Genomic DNA, 21,329 nt, shown 5'->3' with positions numbered 1-21,329 from the left:
CTTTTCCCTGGGAGTGGCTTGTTTCTGCATTTGTTTCAGTAGGTCCCATGTGATTTCTTCTTGTTCCAGGTCTTCCTGTGTTATCATAATCTGGTCTGACTGGCCTCAGGGGTGTCAGCTCGAGTATGGGCCTTTACTTTGATCACTGCCACTTGGTTGGGCAGGAGTACTGCTGCCATTAGGGCTGCTACTGCTGCAGCATTCTTAATCGGGGTTCCTGCAGCTGTGATGTAATCCCGGGCCTTCCATATTAGTCCAAAGTCATGAACCACTCCAAAGGCATATCTAGAATCTGTGTAGATATTGGCGGTAGAGTCTTTTGCCATGAGGCAGGCTTCAGTGAGGGCAATGAGTTCAGCTTCTTGTGCTGACTGGTCTGGGCGCAATTGTCTTGCACACAGCACTTCATGTTCACTTGTGACTGCCATGCCTGTATGGAACTTCCCCTTGTCATCGGCGTACCTTGAGCCGTCCACAAAGAGAATCCAATGAGGGTTTGTCAGAGGAGTGTCTTGGACTGATGGTGGTGTCCCTACTTCAGCTTCCATCATTGTGATGCAATCATGTTCTTGTTCCTTGTAAAGAGAGTCGGTTGAGGCCCATAGTTCTTCTTCCTGAAGATCCTCTTCAGCATGTAGATCAATAAAATCTTCAGAATCTCCATTATACTCCCCCCTTGGAAGAGGAAGGAGTGCAGCAGGATTGAGGATGTGGCACCTCTGAATGGTGACATTATCTGGCAGAAGCAAACTACACTGAAGCCGGAGGTGGCGCTGTGCAGTGAGGTGTTTAGGTTGAGTCTGCTGGAGGATGGCAGAAATGTCATGGGGAGCCAGAATAGTGAGGGGATGACCCAGCACAACGTCAGATGTGACGTTTAGAAGAGAGCTGGCAGCATGGATAGCTCTGACACAGGAAGGGGCAGCTCTGGCTACCGGGTCAAGACGTTTAGAAAAGTAACCCAAGGGTCGATTGCGGCCACCATGAGTTTGAGTGAGGACTCCAGTGGCGTGACCTTGGCGTTCCATGACATACAGCCAGAAAGGAAGGTTGTAGTTGGGGATGCCAAGAGCAGGGGCAGATGCAATGGCGGCCTTCAATGACTGAAAAGCTTCTCCGGCCTCCATTGTCATCTGGAAAGGAGTAGCAGCATTACGAGGTATACAGTCATATAAGGGCTGCATGAGGACAGAAGCATCAGATATCCAAGGCCTGCAGTAGGAGATGAGTCCCAGAAAGGTTTGCAGCTGATGAGGAGTGTCCGGGAGTTGGATGTCAGAGATAGCCTTCTTCCTCGCCTCAGTTAGGTGCTTGTGACCTTGAGAGATGCAATGACCTAGGAAGACAACTTTGGGGAGACACAGTTGTAGTTTGGCTTGTGAGACTCGACATCCAGCAGAGGCTAAAAACTGGAGAAGTGAGACAGATTTTGTCATGCAGATTTGGGGAGAGACCGCACAGAGGAGAAGGTCATCCACATACTGGAGGAGTTCCACATCCGGGTGATCTGCTTGCCAGGGTTGCAGAACAGAGGACATAGCCTTGCTGAAGCAGGAAGGGCTGTTTTGAGCCCCTTGAGGCATAACAGTCCAGGTGTACTGTTTGCCTGCATGTGTGAAAGCAAAAAGAAACTGACATTTCTCATGTAAGGGAACAGAAAAGAATGCATTGGCCAGATCAATGACAGTGAAAGTAGTGGCAGTGGGTTGAATGCCAGCAAGGAGTGTGTGCGGATTGGGGACAATAGGTGTCTCAAGAACAGTAGCCTCATTGACAGCTCGGAGGTCCTGCACCATGCGGTACGTTGGAGGCTGTCCTTTCTCCCTTTTCTTCCGTACTGGGTAAAGGGGTGAGTTACAGGGAGAAGTAGTGATCTTGATTGCCCCATTCTGCAGGAGGGCCTGCACCTGGAGGGTAATAGCATCCTGTTGTCAGATAGAAAGCGGATATTGCGCTTTGTATGGCAGATTCTTGGGATCCTTCAGGGTCACAGTGACCGGTGGGACATTGAGGCGTCCGATATCATGGGGTCCTTTGGTCCAGAGAGTATCGGGGATGAGGTGCAAAATGGTTTGCAGCGAATCCCCTTGTTCATATGAGTCAGCGTCCTGAAGTGTGGTTAATGCCATAAGGAGGCAAGTATCCTCCGGGTGTAGGGCTGTACCGAGGGTGACTGTTCCATCCTCTTTGAACTGTATGTTAGCCTGGATTTTCTGAAGAAAATCAGAGCCTAACAGATTGAAGGGGCATGTTTGGCTGACAACAAACTGCGACATGACTCCTGCAGGGAGGTGGAGTTGGGGGTTTTTAGTCCGGGAGAATCTAGGGGAAGTGACTGTGAGTGGCTTGGTCACGGAGTTATGTTGCACAACCCCCTCTAGTCCAGAACAAGGTAATTGAATGTCAGTGAGCCAAGAATGAGGTACGGCAGTCTCACATAATACACTGCGGGCTGCACCAGTGTCCACAAGAAATGAAAGTTCCTTCCCTGCAACCTCGAGAGTCACTCGAGGGGTGGGACCGGTAGGAGGGGTAGAGACTGTCATATATGGAATGTCCCCTCCCTGCACTGGTTTGCCAGCATCCTATTGTGATGAAGGGGGCTAAGTGCCCCCCTGTCGCCGTTGATTGGTTGGCCACAGATGTTTGCTACGGCAGTGCCGTTTTATGTGTCCGGGCTTGCCGCACCCATAACAGACATAAGGGGGTGGGTGTTCTCCACCATCTTCTCCTGACATTACGGCTATCACAGCAGCACGGGTTTTATTTGTGTTACTCTCTAGACCCTTTGCAATCTGCTCCAACATATCTAGTGTCAAGGATTTCCACTCGGGGCGACAGGTCACAAGGGCTTTGTTTATCTCTGGTCGTAGACCATCGACAAACTAGCGGGCCAAGAGTCTGAGATGAACAGGCTCATTCTGACTAAAACCCATGTCTTTGTAATTTTGTTTAATCCTCTGAGCAAATTTCTCGACAGTTTCAACTTTTTCCTGTGTCATATCCTGTAATGTCGTGGATTGGTCTGCTAATCTTGCTTTCGCCCATTTCTGTAGTTGTTCTATAAAGAATTCTCCAGACTCATGATCCGGGGGTCAAAGTTAGCACCTTTAAGTTCAGGGATGTGGATTTGATCCATTATCAGTGTGGAGTATTCACCTGTCTTGTTTTCCACTATACTTTGCAGGTCCGACCATGTGCACCCATAGGTTTGATGCACTTGGGACAGTTTCCTGAAAAAGGGCATGGGATGGGTCTCAGGGTCAGGCAGTAAATTCACTATGGTGAATAACTGTTGTGGGGTGAAAGACACATATTTTGGTGGTCCCTGTGGCCGGTTAAGTGCTAGGGCTTCTTTCAGTGTCTCAAGGTTTCCCTGCTCAATTTTCTGTAAGTTCTTTTGTAACTCTGTAATCTGACCCTGCAGTATTTGATCTTGTGAACGTCGTGATGGGCGCACGACCATGGGCACAGTCCACTGTGGTGCCAGGGATAAAGTTGGCGGATCACCGTAGTCTGTCGGGGTACCCCGCGAAGGAGTCTGCATATTACCCGGTGCATTTTGTATGCCCATTGTGGATTCTGCAGCACCGTCTGCATCCCCCTGTTCTGCTTCATCAGGTTGCCCTCCTACTAAGGGTGGCAGGTGAGTGTGGTAGCATGAATGTACCGTCCGGGTTAACCATGGGGTACAAGGTAGTAGGAATGGGCAAGGGTGACATAGGAGTGACGGGGGGGTCCGGACCGAATTATATTAAAGGTCCGTTCATGGGCGTTGCCTGGGGACAGGATGGCGCTGTAGCTAACACGGGAAGTGATGGGACGTGCTGGGGAGTAGTTACCAAAATGTGGTTTTGTGGGTGGGGAACCCCACAGGGAAGGCACGTATCACGGGAGGAGGGATTCTGTTGACCACATGTTTTGCAGGTCCACCCACCTGCTTTCTTCCCGGCGCCATTATAGGGTGGTGGCAAGTCATGTATCAATGCAACACCAGGCTTACAGAAATATCTCTGTCTTTTCTCATCAAAATTTAGTTCCCCCCCGGTCTGTTCAAATTCTTTACTACAGTCCAACCACACACGGACCATGTCTGTCAATTTATCATCTTCTAACTTCCCCCTCTTCTCTTTTAACAACACTTGCCAAGTGGCACTACATAGGATGCCTCCTTTACAGACACTATAACTCTTCTCCAACTTAGTTAATCCTTTTATGAAACGTTTGCCTCTCCTGTCCGCCACGTACTGTTCAGGTGAACAGTAGCCCTTCGGGACACTTTCCTCATTTCCCATTATCTCTCGTATCTACTGAAGCCGCCTAAAGACCTCTGTATAGAGTAATCACTGGACGTGAAGACCTTTGAGTCCCGGTCAGCACACTCTGGGCTACCGCGAACCGCTCTCCACCCATCTGTGATCGTCCCCTTTATGGAGATTCGAGTCAGACACCGGGTTGAACTCCGATACAGGCACACAGGAGAACTCCGTGTCTCAGTCAGTGATACTTGTCAACAGGGTCTTCACAACTTATAGGCACAACACAGTACATCAAGACCTTAAAAAAACTTATGGGGTTCTTACTTTCATGCCCTCGATGACGTCCCAGACTGCTTCCGCACCCTTCCCTCAGACGAACACCAAGAGGCTACACCAGGGGACACTTTATGGGCAAGATGACTCCATTTTCTTACCTCATATCATGGGTTGCGATCCCGGTGTCCGTTAGTGCGCCTCTCCTCGTCTGGTCTCTGGGGGTACGGGAACAGAGGGTCCAATCCTCGAGCCCCACGATTGGGCGCCAAAATTGTTCTGGTTCTGGCCAAGCTGCCAGTTCGGTTGATGTACTGCTCCAAATTAATTAATGTACGTGCACGGAGAGATCAAAACTGAACAACCCACAGCTCGGAGTTAAAACAGTATCTCTGGTTTATTTTCTGAAAACAGCAGACAATACATAGGTTTTACGACAGGAAGAAGTGGGAGGGGGGGGTGAAAGATAGAGTATATCTTTTCTATTGGCTATGAACTCTATACTTTTCTGTAACCTTGACGGCCAGAGGAGATTCCTCCCCCCTCCCCCCTTGCTCGTATGTGAAACCGTTACTTCTTCTTTCTTTGTAACTGCTTGCTTGAGCTGAACGGAAACCACAAAGAAACACATGATAAAACACAAAGTAAGATTCTAGTTTATAGGTGTTGGCTGAATGCCTGGCCGCCATCTTAGCTAAACATAGTCCTCAACAAGCAAGTATCCATTTTGTATCAATAGTCCATAACAACAGCTGTTGACATATTAGGAATAAATCCTGCCTGATCAGTATGTATAAGTGAGGTTATCACTGAATTTAACCTATTTGCCAGTATTTTAGCTAGAACTTTAACATCTACCTGTAGCAAGGATATGGGCCTATATGATTCTGCCTCCAAACTATCTTTCCCTGGTTTGGGGATAACCACAATAATAGCTTCATTCATAGACCCAGGGAGTGTACCCTGTCTTTGCGCTTCCTTATAAACCTCTAACATTTGAGGCAATAGTGTAGAAGCATAAGTTCTATATATTTCAATCGGCAACCCATCACCACCCGGTGCCTTATTATTTGACATAGTCCCCAGGGCATCTTCCATTTCCTTTATAGTTATAGGGGCGTCTAGGAAAGTTCGCTGCTCCTCGGTTAGTGTAGGGAGTTGCAATCTATCTAGGAACCCTTTAATCTTTGCATCCGCGACGTCTATCTTTGATTTATATAGTGAAGAATAAAACTCGTGCATAACCTCTAGGATCTGATCTGTTGCTGTGCACATTACCCCGGCTGAATTACGGAGAGCAGGTATGTATGCTGATGGATGTTGGGCCTTAGCTATGAGTGCCAATAACCACCCTGTCCTCTCCCCCTCCTCATAATAAGACTGTTTTTGAAAAAAGCGTTTATTCTTTGAATTGCGTAGCAAGCGTTCATTGAGAACTTGCTGCGTTTCCTTTGATTTTGTTGCGTTCTCCAGAGAAGGGTGCTCCACATACTCTGCCTCTGCCTTTTCCACCCCCACGACTAGCCTCTGTACGGTTACTCTAGTTTCATTGTGCTTCGCATTGACTTCCGCTATGAGCAGCCCTCTCAAGTATGCCTTCATGGTATCCCACACTTTTAACCTAGATGCTGTAGGTAGATTATAGTGAAAAAACTCCCTCAACCTTTGTCCCACTCCCGACAGGTCAGGTAGAATAGAAAGCCAGAACGGATTGAATTTCCATAATTTTCCTCTAACCAATGTTGGGGGAATAAAATTAACAGTTGCTAAAACTGGGGAGTGATCAGAGAGTCGTCTAGGTAAGTATTGTATATCCTCAATGAGGTGGCCCATTTCAGCATTTCCTAGAATAAGATCTATTCTGGATAGCGATTCATAAGTACTGGAATAACAGGAGTATTGTTTTGTAAATGGATTCCTCAGCCTCCAATAATCCAACAGAGAAGCCTCACTCAGAAGCCTACCAAATGATGTAGTCTCCTCTGACATTGAATGGGTGGAATTGCCCATCTTGTCTAATGTCGGACTTATCACGTTGTTAAAATCCCCCATAATTATCGTTGGAACAGTGGGTATATCAGCCAGAAATGACAACACTTTCCTAATGGACAATGGTGAGTACGGACACTCATTATCATCTATCTTATCAGATATATGTTGAAAAGCTATATTCTTATGAATGAGTATGCTAACGCGCCGTGCATAGGTGGAGTAAGTGCATGAAGGCAGTGACTTGCCCATTGAGGTTTAAGTAACTGGGTCTGGTCCAACGTTAAATGCGTTTCCTGCAGACAGCATATCAGGGGCTGGTGAAGTTTCAGAGTCTCCATTATAGCCTTTCTTTTATTAGCCTCCTTAAGCCCTCTAACATTCCAGCTTAAGAAACCTGTTGGCTTAGTCATGGTCATCTAAGGTTGAAATATGTGAAACTACACCCTTTGGGGGAGTACTAGTGACCAATAGCTATTTATCATCACAGCTAACCTATTCATTTCCCGTATAGACCCCTTCTCCATACCTGCATATCATGTGATAGTATCCCCTAGTATCCCCAAAAACTGAGCCTTAAGCAGGCTAATAACACTTAAACTTAAAATGTAGAGGCGCTGGACTTCCCGTCAGGCCCCGACAAAATACACCCCGCTAGGGGTCCTCGGGATCCAAACCGAACTGCCTGTCAGCAAGGCCAGATAGCTAGATAGCTAGTCCCCCGGAATGGCGGGAGGTGGCAACCGGCCACTAGAAATAAAAAAACGAGAGCAACCCACAACAAAAACTGTACTATTAATCCTATTTGGAATGTTTGCAGCACATCCTCCTGCTCCTCTCCCGGTTATTAATAACAGCTTGTATACATATAATAAACAGTGCAATACCCCTATTGCCCATTATAAATATAAAGTACGCTTTGATAAGAACACTTAGAAAGCATAACATATATAGTACCTAAATTAGCTTCAATACATGCACACGCCCAGGCACACAATGGCTCTAATTAGGACCCATATACTTGCAAGCAGATCTGTCGTGCAGCTTCAATCTGGTGGCTGCCTATCTTTGCGTTGTCTGTCGTGTCTGTCCAGCCATCTTGTCACCGCCAGATCTCTGAGAAGTTCTAATAGACGTTCTTCAGTACCTCCTGCATGATGTTCTTTTGTTTTGGTTTCCCTTTGACATCTCTTCTCCCTCTCCCAGCTGTCATCTATTAGCAGTGATTGCCTCCCTATATATCTCCTCCCATACTGCTTCACTTTGCGGTTTATACTACTTCCTGGATTCTGTTCACTGCTTGAAGTTGCTATTGCTGGTTCCTCAGATAAGTCTATTTCTTTATTTGTGTTTTCCTGTTGGCTTGATCCTAGGTGACCCTGACTCCCTCCGTATTAAGTGTAGGGAGCCGGTGGTCGTGCCCCCTCACTATTATAGGGTGTTCAGGGGTCACACAGTCGAGGTACGTGGACATGCAACTTTCTATCATTGAGATCTTTGCATGGGCTCAGCAGCCAGGGAGAGCTCTAGGGCTTTAATTGGGCTCACCCTTTTGTTCCTTAGTTTGGGATCAAGTCAGTCGGATCTTTATTTGTTACTTCTTGTTTTCTGCAACACCATCCGTAACACTATCCTGAGTTTCGCTGGGTACATCATCGAATAGGAGACTCCATATTCACTCAAGCAACGTTTCACTTCCAGAAACTTTGCTCTTTTTTTCTGCACTTCTGTGGAGTAGTCAGGAAATAGTGACACCTTGTGGCCATAAAGGAAAGTTCTGGCAATTCTCTGGTCTTTCTAAGGATGATATCACGATCTCTGTAAAGGAGTACCTTCATAAGCACAGGTCTTGGAGGTGCACCCGGAGGTTATGGTCGGGTAGGTACCCTATGGGCACGTCGAGCGCAAAAAGTGGAGTTAGAGTCTCAGCGCCAAACTTGTCTTTTATCCAGGATTCAAAGAATTCTGTGGGGTTGCCCCCTTCCACCTTTTCTGGTACTCCCACCAATCTAACATTGTTCCTTCTAAAACGGTTCTCCAGATCGTCTTGTTTAGCCACAAGTAATTCCAGCTTGCTCTCATGTGCTGTGTTATTTCTCTTGAGGGGTAAGATATCATCCTCCACATCACCCATTCTCTCCTCCAGAGCAGTTGTACGCTCAGCCAGCTTTCTAAAATCCTGGCTAACTATGGAGACATCTTCTTTTATTGCCGCGATTTGCATTGTCAGTGCTTTCAGCGATTTTCCACACTTAGTGATTGCTTGCATGACATCTTTAAGCGTGGTCTCCTCAGACTCAGATTCCTGGGCCTCCGATTCAGTATCAGCCTCATTTGGCTGTAGGACTTCATATTTGTTAGAGGCAGAGGACCGATGCTTCCCAGCTACAGCCTCTGCCCCCTCACATTCAGAGTCCATGCCTTGCTCCAGTACTCTGGGCTCACCCTTATCTCTGGGCCGTTTCATACTGAGAGGGGTCACTGATCTAGCATATTGACCCAGTCGCTCTGCAGCTTCCCGCTGTACAGCAGCCGCGCGGTCTCTGCGATGCAGTGTGACGGAGGCGGCGCCATCTCGTGACTCCTTGTCAGCTCCTCTCCCGTACGTTCTCGTCGTCATAGCAGCAGGGTAAGCAATCTTTCAGGCTGTTTAGCGGTTTAAAATCAGGATAAATGGCTGGGATATCGCAGGAGCTCGATGCGTGCACAGCCGCTCACATGCTTGGCCAGCCATGCCCCCAGAGAAGAAATATTAACCAGAGGCAGATTGGGCCTTAAAGTGGCCCTGGAAAAAAGTCTAAAAGTAGCCTCATGTGAAAGGTTGCGGTCTGTACATGATGGTATGTCCCTTCTCCTAAAGGGCACAGCTGTGTGTTTATTTCCCCTTCCTCATGCTTCTCTTCTGGCCATCCCTGTCTGCTGGGTGCTAGTGCCTTTTCCCTTAGGGCATACATCGGTCCCCAGCCAATCGTTGCTTTGCCTGGGTATTTAAGGCACCTTCCCCTGTAGGAAGGTGCCTGAATGATAAGGTTCTTAGACCTATTGCCTGTTTATTGGATTGTACAAACTGTGCCTGTCATGACCTCAGCTTGTCCATTGACCATGGTTTTGCCTGTTCAGGTGATGCCACATGCAGTTGCCTCTTGTTCCACCTGTGTCAGCTATTACTGAATGGAGACTACTCCAAGAAGTAGTGGTCTGATGGTTCCCCTGCAGTGAAGTCCAGATCCTTCAACAGGAGTGAAAATCCATGGGACCACTTTCATAATGCCCTTGGGGTAGCCATAAGTCAAATCTGATCAGTCACAAAGAGGGATCACTTCTACCTTATTCACCCCGTAAATAAAGCCTCATTCACGCCTCAGTGTTTTGGTGAGTGATTTCCATCAGTGATTGTGAGCCAAAACCTGGACTGGAGCCTCCACAGACATAAGGTATAAGGGAAAGATCTGCACCTGATCTGTGTTTAGAGCCGCACCTGGCTTTGGCTCACAATAACTGATGGAAATCACTGACCAAAACACTGACGTGTGAATGAGGCTTAAAGGTGTCTCTTCAGTGCCTCCTCATGGGTCACTTACTCTACCATAGTATTCAACTGTATCTATACCATTAAGTTGACAGTGGTGCTAATCTCGAGCACTGGGCCAGCCCCTCTTGATATTGCAAGCCCAATAGCAGTCATTGTGGAAGCTGTGCTGGATTCCTGTTGTCATAACCTAAGTAGGCTATATTTTTCCCTGGGGAGCCAATGCTCCATCTGACTTTAATGCTGACTATCTATCAATGCTTGATTTACCCATATGGCTGAATCAATAGTAAATGGGCCTCTAATAACTGTCACTCTAATATTTAATTAGACTCGAATATTTGCCCCATCCTGGAGTGATCGTATCCTATGGACTTCATATCCAGATACTGAGGTTAAATGTACATCATATGGTAAGATGGAGAGATATTGAGTGCATACTTTTGTATAAATTAAATGAGCATAAACTGTTTGCAGTATATTTTTTCCATTGATTATCCCTTACTTCAAAATCTTTTTTGGTCTCACAGGTTGTACAGATGATATTGTGACCAGTGATCATTCACCTGTTTTTTCAACATTTGAGGTTGGACTTAATGCTTTGTCTCCGAGAGGTAAAATACAAAGTATATTGTTGTGTAAGGATGATACACTGGCCATACTGTTCATCCCCCCTTTTTACACTTCCTTCTCTAGATTGCAGTTATAACCTTAAATTCCTGGGTATTGAAGCCATTATTAAAACTCAGAACCGGTCCAAAGGATATATTGAGTTCCAATCCCTGTGCTTAAAAGGTAAAACAGTCCATTTTATAGATATTCCTCATTGTTCTTACATAATCTCCATAATGTAGTCTGAATACCATTTTTATAACCTAAATAGGATCAAAAAGCTTTGCTAAATAATTTGCTAGTAAATCTTTATACTGCTCCGAGCTGCTTTGGTTTTTACAGTGTTTGCAGCAAATTGTTCTGTCTGTTCCTGTTATAGTAGAATCCCCTATAGACTAAAGAGATAAAATACTGCTGCCTACAGTCACCACTAGAGGGAGCTTACTGCAACATATTATACATTGAACTTTTAAACAACACATAATGAAGTAAACTGCATATAGCCAGCATCAAATCTTTCAAATCTATGTCTATGCACGGGGATGGAGCTCTATATCAGAAACAATGATCTACAGCTGTCATAAAGATGTATTAAAGGGAATGGGTCACATAATTTTTTGTCAGTTAAAACTGCATATTGACACACATCCTTTTTTCTAATCTGTTTTCTCTTTTCTGACTGTTGATTTTCTTATTCTATTTCCAGAACATGATTATGGAGGAGAGTTGTTCTTAAAAGGGTTTCTGTCGTCAAAATATTCGTTATGTAGCTGGCTAACATTAGCGATGTGCTGTCAGCAGACATAACTGTATGACTTATATCTCCCTGCCTGCCGCCTTTCGCGCAAAATAATGACCTTTATAATATGCAAATGAGCCTCTAGGTGCTAGTGGGGCATCGCTGCAGCACCTAGAGGCTCCGTCCTCTCACCATTTGGCACGCCCTTGTAAAGGTGATTGACATCCTCGGTCTCCTCCGTGCCCCGCAAATCCCGCGCCTGCTCCATACATTTTAGTATTAGGCGCAGGCGCAGTGAGTGAAGGATATATGAATGTACCCTAAACTGTGAATGGTGGATTCTGTGTTATCTATATATATAGTTGATATCTGTCATTCTAATCGTGTCTGTAATGATACATAGATGACTTCAGTAAAGTGGTCTGTACTGATCCAGAAATGGAAGCTCTTATTAGGCTTAGTGGGCAGTGCAAAAACTGCAGGATTTTTTTTTTTTTTATATATTTATATAATGACATGGACGATTAAAAATAACATCACCAAAAATTCTTGAAATATAAAACTTGAAACATAAAACCTTGATTTAATCAATAGGGCATTTTCTGATGACAGAATTGCAGTGACATTCAGGGGGAGAGCCGGGAGGAAGGGAGTGGTAGTTATGGTGGCAGTTTTGGGAATGGTAGCTCTCTGTCATGGTCTTACCTGCTTGCTGCTCTCCTTCGTTTGACATGTGCTGGCGGCCATCTTGGTTTCTGGGTTTCTTGTAGCCTTCCACCCTGCGGCTCCTCCTTCCCCTGGGAGGAGCTGGATGCCTAGCTCATATATATAGGAGGTCTGTGGCTTCAGTTCCTTGCTTGGTCCTCTTGTGTTCACATGCTTCTAAGACTGCTGCTGCTTCTGGTTCCTGATCCTGGCTTCGTCTGACTACCCTGCTGGTTCCTGATCCTGGCTTCGTCTGACTACCCTGCTGGTTCCTGATCCTGGCTTCGTCTGACTACCCTGCTGGTTCCTGATCCTGGCTTCGTCTGACTACCCTTCTGGTTCCTGACCTCTGGCTTCGCAAAGACTCTGCTCGGTTTCACCATCCGTTTGGACTTTTGCTTTACAGCTTTATTTTCAATAAAGCCTTCTTATTTTCATTTATCTCTTGTTGTACGTCTGGTTCATGGTTCCGTGACATTAGGACCAAGCCATGAATTCTGACGGTACAGGGCCATCCTCGCTACCCACGCTGGTTGCCAGACTTGATCAGCAGGATCACCTGTTGGGTCGGTTCGCTGTGGCGTTGCAAACCCTGCTTGAACGCACGGCTCATTTCGCTCCCGTTGCCGATGGGTCGGTTGTCGCTCCTGGGCTCGCTCCTACTGCCGCTCCGGTTGTTGCGCCAGAGTCTACCCCGACACCTGTTGTTGCGCCTGCGGTGTTTCGGGGTATGACCGGTTCTGCCCCTCTTCCACAGCGCTTTGGGGGAGAGCCAACTCAGTGCCGAGGTTTCCTTAACCAGGTGGGCATTTATTTCGAGTTGCTGCCACATGCCTTTCCTACTGAGAGATCAAAGGTGGGCTTCTTGATCTCGCTGCTCTCGGACAAGGCCTTGGCCTGGGCCAGCCCTTTATGGGAGAACAACAATCCGGTGGTTGCCGAGTTTTCCGGTTTTGTTGCTTCTCTTCGGAAGGTATTCGATGTGCCGGCTCGTGCTGCCTCTGCTGCGAAGCTCCTTATGTCCATCAGACAGGGTTCACGATCCGTAGCTGAATACGCCATTGAGTTTCGTACCCTGGCAGCAGAGGTGGGCTGGAATAATGAGGCTCTGGTCGCTGCTTTCTCTCATGGTCTCTCGGATGCCTTGAAGGATGAGGTTGCAGCTAAGGACCTACCAGTTGAGCTCGAGTCTCTTATTTCTTTCCTGATTTTGATTGACACCAGACTCAGGGAGAGACCTTCCTTTAAGGAGAACCTGCGGAGGTCTTCTAACAGATTGGTGCCTACGTTTGCTGTCCCACCCGTGCCTCCCTCTCCTCCCACGCCTCCTGGGGATGACTTGTCTGGGGGTGAACCCATGCAGCTGGGGTTTGCTCGCCTGTCCGAGGGGGAGAGGGCACTCCGGAGACGCGAGGGCCGATGCATGTACTGTGGTCTCGGTGGGCATTTTCGGTTGGCATGTCCGAACCGTCCGGGAAACGCTCGTACCCTGAGATCCTGTCGGGGGCAGATCTTGGGTGGAGTCTCCTCGTCCCCGGTTTCCCGTGTTGACAAACCACTGATCACTGTTGTCCTCTCCTGGATCGGGGCCTCGGTGACGACCCAGGCGTTGGTGGACTCTGGTGCTGGTGGTTTGTTCATTGATAGTGTGTTCGCTGCCGCCAATTCCATTCCTCTGCAGGCTCGAGGTTCCCCACTGGCTCTTGAGGCGATAGACGGCAGACCCCTTCTGCCGCCACACGTGACTCATGAGACCCTTCCAGTGGGGATAGCCATTGGTGCCGTTCACAGAGAGTCGGTCTGCCTCCAGGTTATTTCGTCTCCACACTACTCGGTGGTCTTGGGGTACCCCTGGCTCCAGAAGCATAATCCGACTTTCGATTGGAGATCGGTCGAGATCCTCTCGTGGTCACCGCAGTGTGGGGCTAGTTGCATCCATGGGTCTGTCAAGTTGCTGTGTACTTCCTCGGACTCTCTGTTGCCTCCTGAATACGAGGAGTACCGGGATGTATTCGATAAGGTGCGCGCGGTTGCCCTACCTCCGCACCGCCCATACGATTGTGCCATAGAGTTACAATCTGGTGCCGTTCCTCCTCGTGGCAAAGTCTATCCACTGTCGGTAGCGGAGAATGAGGCCATGGAGGAGTACGTGAGGGAGGCGCTTTCACGCGGACACATTCGCAAATCTTCGTCCCCGGCAGGGGCTGGATTTTTCTTTGTGAAAAAGAAGGGCGGTGAGTTGAGGCCTTGCATCGATTACAGGGGTCTCAATCGCATCACGATCAAGAACGCTTACCCGATACCCTTGATTTCCGAGCTGTTCGATCGCCTTAAAGGGGCCACGGTCTTTACCAAACTCGACCTGAGGGCGGCATATAACCTGGTAAGGATCAAGGCGGGCGATGAGTGGAAGACCGCGTTTAACACCAGGACCGGTCATTACGAATCCTTGGTTATGCCCTTTGGGTTGTGCAATGCGCCCGCAGTCTTTCAGGAATTCATCAACGATGTTTTCCGTGACCTGTTGCAGCAGTGTGTGGTAGTCTATTTGGATGACATCTTGGTATATTCTGAATCCATGGAGGCCCACATTCTGGATGTCAGACGAGTGTTGCAACGGTTACGAGAGAACAAGCTGTTCGGTAAGCTTGAGAAATGCGAATTTCACCGATCCCAGGTAACCTTCTTAGGTTACATCATTTCCGCTGAGGGGTTCTCCATGGATCCTGAGAAGGTTTCGGCTGTCTTACAGTGGCCCCAGCCCAGTGGTCTTCGTTCCCTGCAGCGCTTTTTGGGCTTCGCCAATTATTATCGGAAGTTCATCAGGGACTTTTCCATGCTGGCCAAGCCTCTCACGGATCTGACCAGGAAGGGCAGTAATTCCCAGGTCTGGCCGCTCGAGGCCATCCGAGCTTTTGAGGCCCTAAAGTCTGCCTTTGTGTCGGCTCCGATTCTGTCGCATCCCAACCCTGGGTTGCCCTTTGTCCTCGAGGTGGACGCGTCTGAGACGGGAGTAGGCGCCCTTCTGTCTCAGCGTAGAACACCAGAGGGTCCTCTGCTTCCTTGTGGGTTTTACTCCCGGAAACTGTCTTCCGCGGAGTGCAACTATCAGATTGGTGACAGGGAGTTATTGGCCATCGTGCAGGCCCTTAAAGAATGGAGGCACTTGCTCGAGGGTTCGGTGGTTCCGGTTCTCATCCTGACGGACCACAAGAATCTGACCTACCTTTCTGAGGCCAGGAGATTGACACCACGTCAGGCCAGATGGGCTCTGTTCTTGTCACGTTTTAATTACGTGGTCTCCTACCTACCCGGTTCCAAGAACATCAGGGCGGATGCCTTATCACGGCAGTACTCCGAGCTGTCCAGGGAGGAGTCGATTCCGACTTCGGTCATACCTCCGAATCAGATCCTGGCCGCCATTCGCACCAGCCTGACCTCTCCCCTGGGTGAGCAGATTTTGGCGGCTCAATCTGGTGCTCCCTCTGGGAGACCCAACGGCAGATGTTTTGTGCCTGAGGAGTTGCGCACTCGGTTGTTGCGAACCTACCATAACTCCAAGACCGCGGGGCATCCTGGAAAGAATCAGCTGTCCTGGGCTGTTTCACGTCTGTTCTGGTGGCCTTCCCTACGTTCCGACATCGCCGCATATGTAGCGGCATGCTCCGTTTGTGCCCAGAGTAAGTCCCCTCGGCACCTTCCGTTGGGCCTTCTGCAACCCATAGCCACCGGGGAGCGCCCATGGTCACACCTGGGGATGGATTTCATTGTGGACCTCCCTGCATCCCGAGGCCATACGGTCATTCTCATGATTGTGGATCGGTTTTCTAAAATGTGCCACTGTGTTCCTCTCAAGAAGTTACCCTCTGCACAAGAGTTGGCCACGATTTTTGCCAGGGAGGTCTTCCGGTTGCACGGTTTGCCTAAGGAGATTGTGTCGGATCGGGGGAGTCAGTTTGTGTCCAGGTTCTGGCGCGCCTTTTGCTCCCAGTTGGGGATTCATCTCTCCTTCTCCTCGGCCTACCACCCTCAGTCCAATGGGGCCGCAGAACGATCCAATCAGGCCTTGGAGCAATTCCTTCGTTGCTATGTCTCCGATCACCAAGACAATTGGGTTGACCTCCTGCCTTGGGCTGAGTTTGCCAGGAACACGGCGGTGAACTCTTCCTCTGGGACGTCTCCCTTCATGGCCAATTATGGGTTCCAACCTGCCGTGTTACCGGAGGTATTCTCTCCCCAGGATATTCCGGCTGTGGAGGATCACCTTTCCGTCCTACGTGCTTCTTGGGTACAGATCCAGAAGTCCCTTGAGGTCTCTGCGCAGCGCCAGAGACTCCAGGCTGATCGCAGACGAGCGCCTGCTCCTTCCTACCAGGTCGGAGACCGTGTATGGTTGTCCACCCGCAACCTCAACCTTCGAGTGCCCACTCCCAAGCTGGCGCCTCGCTTTGTTGGTCCCTTCCGAGTGCTTCGCAGGGTAAACCCGGTAGCCTATGCCCTTGCGCTTCCTCCTGGCATGCGGATCTCCAACGTGTTTCATGTCTCCCTGTTGAAGCCACTGGTGTGTAATCGTTTCACTTCCTCGGTTCCTCTGCCTCGTCCGGTCCAAGTGGGCAATCGTGAGGAATATGAGGTGAGCAATATCCTGGACTCACGCCTGGTCCGCGGTCGGTTGCAGTTTTTGGTCCATTGGCGTGGTTATGGTCCAGAGGAGTGTTCCTGGGTTCCCTCCGCAGATGTCCATGCTCCTGCCTTGCTCCGAGCCTTCCACGCACGCTTCCCTCAGAAACCGTTTTGTGCTCCGCGGAGGAGGGGCCCTTGAGGGGGAGGTACTGTCATGGTCTTACCTGCTTGCTGCTCTCCTTCGTTTGACATGTGCTGGCGGCCATCTTGGTTTCTGGGTTTCTTGTAGCCTTCCACCCTGCGGCTCCTCCTTCCCCTGGGAGGAGCTGGATGCCTAGCTCATATATATAGGAGGTCTGTGGCTTCAGTTCCTTGCTTGGTCCTCTTGTGTTCACATGCTTCTAAGACTGCTGCTGCTTCTGGTTCCTGATCCTGGCTTCGTCTGACTACCCTGCTGGTTCCTGATCCTGGCTTCGTCTGACTACCCTGCTGGTTCCTGATCCTGGCTTCGTCTGACTACCCTGCTGGTTCCTGATCCTGGCTTCGTCTGACTACCCTTCTGGTTCCTGACCTCTGGCTTCGCAAAGACTCTGCTCGGTTTCACCATCCGTTTGGACTTTTGCTTTACAGCTTTATTTTCAATAAAGCCTTCTTATTTTCATTTATCTCTTGTTGTACGTCTGGTTCATGGTTCCGTGACACTCTCATGGTGGCAATCCTCAATTCAATGCTCAATTTGAAGTCTCCTGCCTGGTGGTGGCTGTGTGCCCTTGATAGTGAATGGTTGACAGGGTGCAAGGCAGGAGAGGAGGGATGGATGGAGAGCTGACAAATAATGGTGGAGTCAATGAACAGGCCCATTCGGTTGCAAAAAATAGTCTCTTTTTACTGAATAGATAACAGGAGTAGTAGTTAATACAGCAGCAAAAGACACAGTTCCGAGGTATATAACAAAGTAGTCTTGTCCCAATAGCCTTGTATAGGCAGCTCCAAGATGCCAATAGTTCTCCCTGAGTCTGACTCTAGGCTCACACAGGCGTGCAATTCCATTCTCATTAACTCTTTCTGCAATTTCCGGGCTGAAGAGTGCAAACCTTAAATAGGAATGGCCAGTCTGTCTCCAAAGTGTGGTGGAAGCTGAATCATTATACCTTTTCTACCCTGTTCTATGGCAGCTTCCAGTCTTAGGAATGGTGTTTCCTGGAACAGGCTTCTCTTTGGTCCTATTCCTCAGGAGCTCACACATGCGTGTCTTACTTCTAGCTCTGGTGACTAGAATCTTACTTACCCATCACCCTGAAAACTAGGCTAAGACTACTAGTGTTAACTGTTTATTGCCAATACATAACCATTAGGTATACAGAGTGCATAAGGAAATACATATTTTAACCAAAGATCACATCTAACTCTGCAGCAAAAAATTAGCCTATTATTAGTGATGCTCTGGACTACTAATTATTACTTCATTTTGAATCACACAGCAACAGGATGGCACAAGTTAGAGATTTACTTTAAGCTGATTTGATGTTCCCCAAGGTCAAGTATCAAAAAAACTAAGTAATGATGAAGCAATGATTCTGACACATTGAGATTGCAGTACATCCAGCCACTTGCCTTTGGAAATTCATGAGAGATATTATAGATCTTATGATCCTACTTCATTGCAGCTTGTTATCTCGTGTATTTCTCAGGAACTGCACAAAGTAGAGTGAACAGTATGCACAGTTCAGAAGGGGCAGCATTTGTAAAGCTTGGTTGGTTAGAGCAAGACTTGCCAGAGGTAAAATGCAGAGAGACTGAGAAAAACTGATATATCGCCAATCAAAAAAAAAAAACAAGTCTGCGTTACAAATTTCGATTCGGTGTTTACCCTTATAGCTCACCCTGGTTGAAGACCTCACCCAATCTACCTGTTCTGGACACTTACTCTTGAGTATCCGTCCAGCAGATGGTGGTGAGTCCTATGGTAAGTAACTCTTATGCAGTGGATATTTTAGCCACAAAGCATGCCTAAGCTTATTATGCTTCTTTTTTTGCTTTTCTGTTTTCTTATTGTCTTCTAGGTGAGTGCTGTGTCTCCCTGCGGACAGAGTATGTTAATACTGAGAATCATATCCAAGTATTTCTTTCACAGCGAGGGGAGGAAACAGGGTCTTTGAGGGGCAGGATGAGAATGAATCACCTCCCAGTAGTTAATCCAGCGAGAAGCTCTAACATGGCAGGCAAAGAAACTGAGAAAGGTAGGAAAAATTACTTGGTATTTGTAGTAAAGTATTTGATGCATCTAAATGCATGTTATAAGTTTATCTAATACACTGCTCAAAAAAATAAAGGGAACACTTAAACAACACAATGTAACTCCAAGTCAATCACACTTCTGTGAAATCAAACTGTCCACTTAGGAAGCAACACTGAGTGACAATCAATTTCACATGCTGTTGTGCAAATGGGATAGACAACAGGTGGAAATTATAGGCAATTAGCAAGACACCCCCAATAAAGGAGTGGTTCTGCAGGTGGTGACCACAGACCATTTCTCAGTTCCTATGCTTCCTGGCTGATGTTTTGGTCACTTTTGAATGCTGGCGGTGCTTTCACTCTAGTGGTAGCATGAGACGGAGTCTACAACCCACACAAGTGGCTCAGGTAGTGCAGCTTATCCAGGATGGCACATCAATGTGAGCTGTGGCAAGAAGGTTTTCTGTGTCTGTCAGCGTAGTGTCCAGAGCATGGAGGAGCTACCAGGAGACAGGCCAGTACATCAGGAGACGTGGAGGAGGCCGTAGGAGGGCAACAACCCAGCAGCAGGACCGCTACCTCCGCCTTTGTGCAAGGAGGAACAGGAGGAGCACTGCCAGAGCCCTGCAAAATGACCTCCAGCAGGCCACAAATGTGCATGTGTCTGCTCAAACGGTCAGAAACAGACTCCATGAGGGTGATATGAGGGCCCAACGTCCACAGGTGGGGGTTGTGCTTACAGCCCTACACCGTGCAGGACGTTTGGCATTTGCCAGAGAACACCAAGATTGGCAAATTCGCCACTAGCGCCCTGTGCTCTTCACAGATGAAAGCAGGTTCACACTGAGCACATGTGACAGACGTGACAGAGTCTGGAGACCCCGTGGAGAACGTTCTGCTGCCTGCAACATCCTCCAGCATGACCGGTTTGGCATTGGGTCAGTAATGGTGTGGGGTGGCATTTCTTTGGAGGGCCGCACAGCCCTCCATGTGCTCGCCAGAGGTAGCCTGACTGCCATTAGGTACCGAGATGAGATCCTCAGACCCCTAGTGAGACCATATGCTGGTGCGGTTGGCCCTGGGTTCCTCCTAATGCAAGACAATGCTAGACCTCATGTGGCTGGAGTGTGTCAGCAGTTCCTGCAAGACGAAGGCATTGATGCTATGGACTGGCCCGCCCGTTCCTCAGACCCGAATCCAATTGAGCACATCTGGGACATCATGTCTCGCTCTATCCACCAACGTCACGTTGCACCACAGACTGTCCAGGAGTTGGCAGATGCTTTAGTCCAGGTCTGGGAGGAGATCCCTCAGGAGACCGTCCGCCACCTCATCAGGAGCATGCACAGGCGTTGTAGGGAGGTCATACAGTTACGTGGAGGCCACACACACTACTGAGCCTCATTTTGACTTGTTTTAAGGACATTACATGAAAGTTGGATCAGCCTGTAGTGTGTTTTTCCACTTTAATTTTGAGTGTGACTCCAAATCCAGACCTCCATGGGTTGAAAAATTTGATTTCCATTTTTAATTTTTGTGTGATTTTGTTGTCAGCACATTCAACTATGTAAAGAACAAAGTATTTCAGAAGAATATTTAATTAATTCAGATCTAGGATGTGTTATTTTTGTGTTCCCTTTATTTTTTTGAGCAGTGTACTATGGTATGGATACATCTGCCACCAAGATTTGTCATTTTTTTAATATTAAGAGTGGTTCATCTTTGGCATACCAAACGAGATAGTAGTGGTGAGGACTTATGAGACCAATATGTAACATTTGAAAGTTATAATTAATAAGAGGAAAGTAAAGACTTAAGGTAACATCCCCCCAATGGGAAGTGATAATGAATAGAGCTTGCAATAACTAGAATGTAAACTGCCTCCATTGAAGTGCACAAAACAATATTACACCGACCTGCAGACAATTCTTCTTTATACAGTGGCGCTTTAGATATGGGCATCTGTAAGACAGAATAGTGGTCTAAACAGACTTTGCAGGTGGCACTTCTAGTGAAGAGTCCTGTCAATCAATGGTTGTCCTCCAATCAGTAGTATTGCTTGGACTGCTCATTGACTGGAGGTGAGCTGGTGACTTTTTTCCAGGACTATGCCACCCACATGTTTTGGCCACGCACATTAGATGTTTGTTGGCTGAACCCACCAATTTAAGTGGGAGCAGCCGACTATCTATTTTGCATGGGGGCCTCCTGACACTAGATCACAGATCCTTGTGTGAGAAACAAAAAGAGGCGGCAGCACATAGCGCAGTTTAGCCTCACAAGAATAGTGCAGGAATCAGGTACAAGTACTGCTTACCTTAGTGAGTTGTGCAAACAGGCACGTCTGGGTAGGTCATCTAGT

General features: G+C 47.9%; 1 protein-coding gene across 4 annotated transcripts in view; it reads left to right on the top strand.

Annotated features, from left to right (window-relative positions):
* The window catches only part of LOC120977567 (phosphatidylinositol 3,4,5-trisphosphate 5-phosphatase 2B-like), a 120,516-nt gene that overhangs the window by 90,953 nt on the left and 8,234 nt on the right, over positions 1 to 21,329 (top strand). For all 4 annotated transcript variants that reach the window (XM_040405564.1, XM_040405562.1, XM_040405566.1 and 1 more), the window contains 6 exons: positions 10,382 to 10,463; positions 10,581 to 10,664; positions 10,747 to 10,845; positions 18,421 to 18,509; positions 18,608 to 18,695; positions 18,793 to 18,969. In XM_040405564.1, coding sequence (XP_040261498.1) covers positions 10,382 to 10,463; positions 10,581 to 10,664; positions 10,747 to 10,845; positions 18,421 to 18,509; positions 18,608 to 18,695; positions 18,793 to 18,969 — 619 coding nt within the window. The remainder of the gene's footprint in view (positions 1 to 10,381; positions 10,464 to 10,580; positions 10,665 to 10,746; positions 10,846 to 18,420; positions 18,510 to 18,607; positions 18,696 to 18,792; positions 18,970 to 21,329) is intronic.

This window comes from Bufo bufo, chromosome 8 (genome assembly GCF_905171765.1).
Source record: "Bufo bufo chromosome 8, aBufBuf1.1, whole genome shotgun sequence".
Lineage (NCBI taxonomy): Eukaryota > Metazoa > Chordata > Amphibia > Anura > Bufonidae > Bufo > Bufo bufo.
The sequence above is the reverse complement of the archived record's forward strand: the minus strand, read 5'-3'. Positions and strand labels throughout refer to the sequence as shown.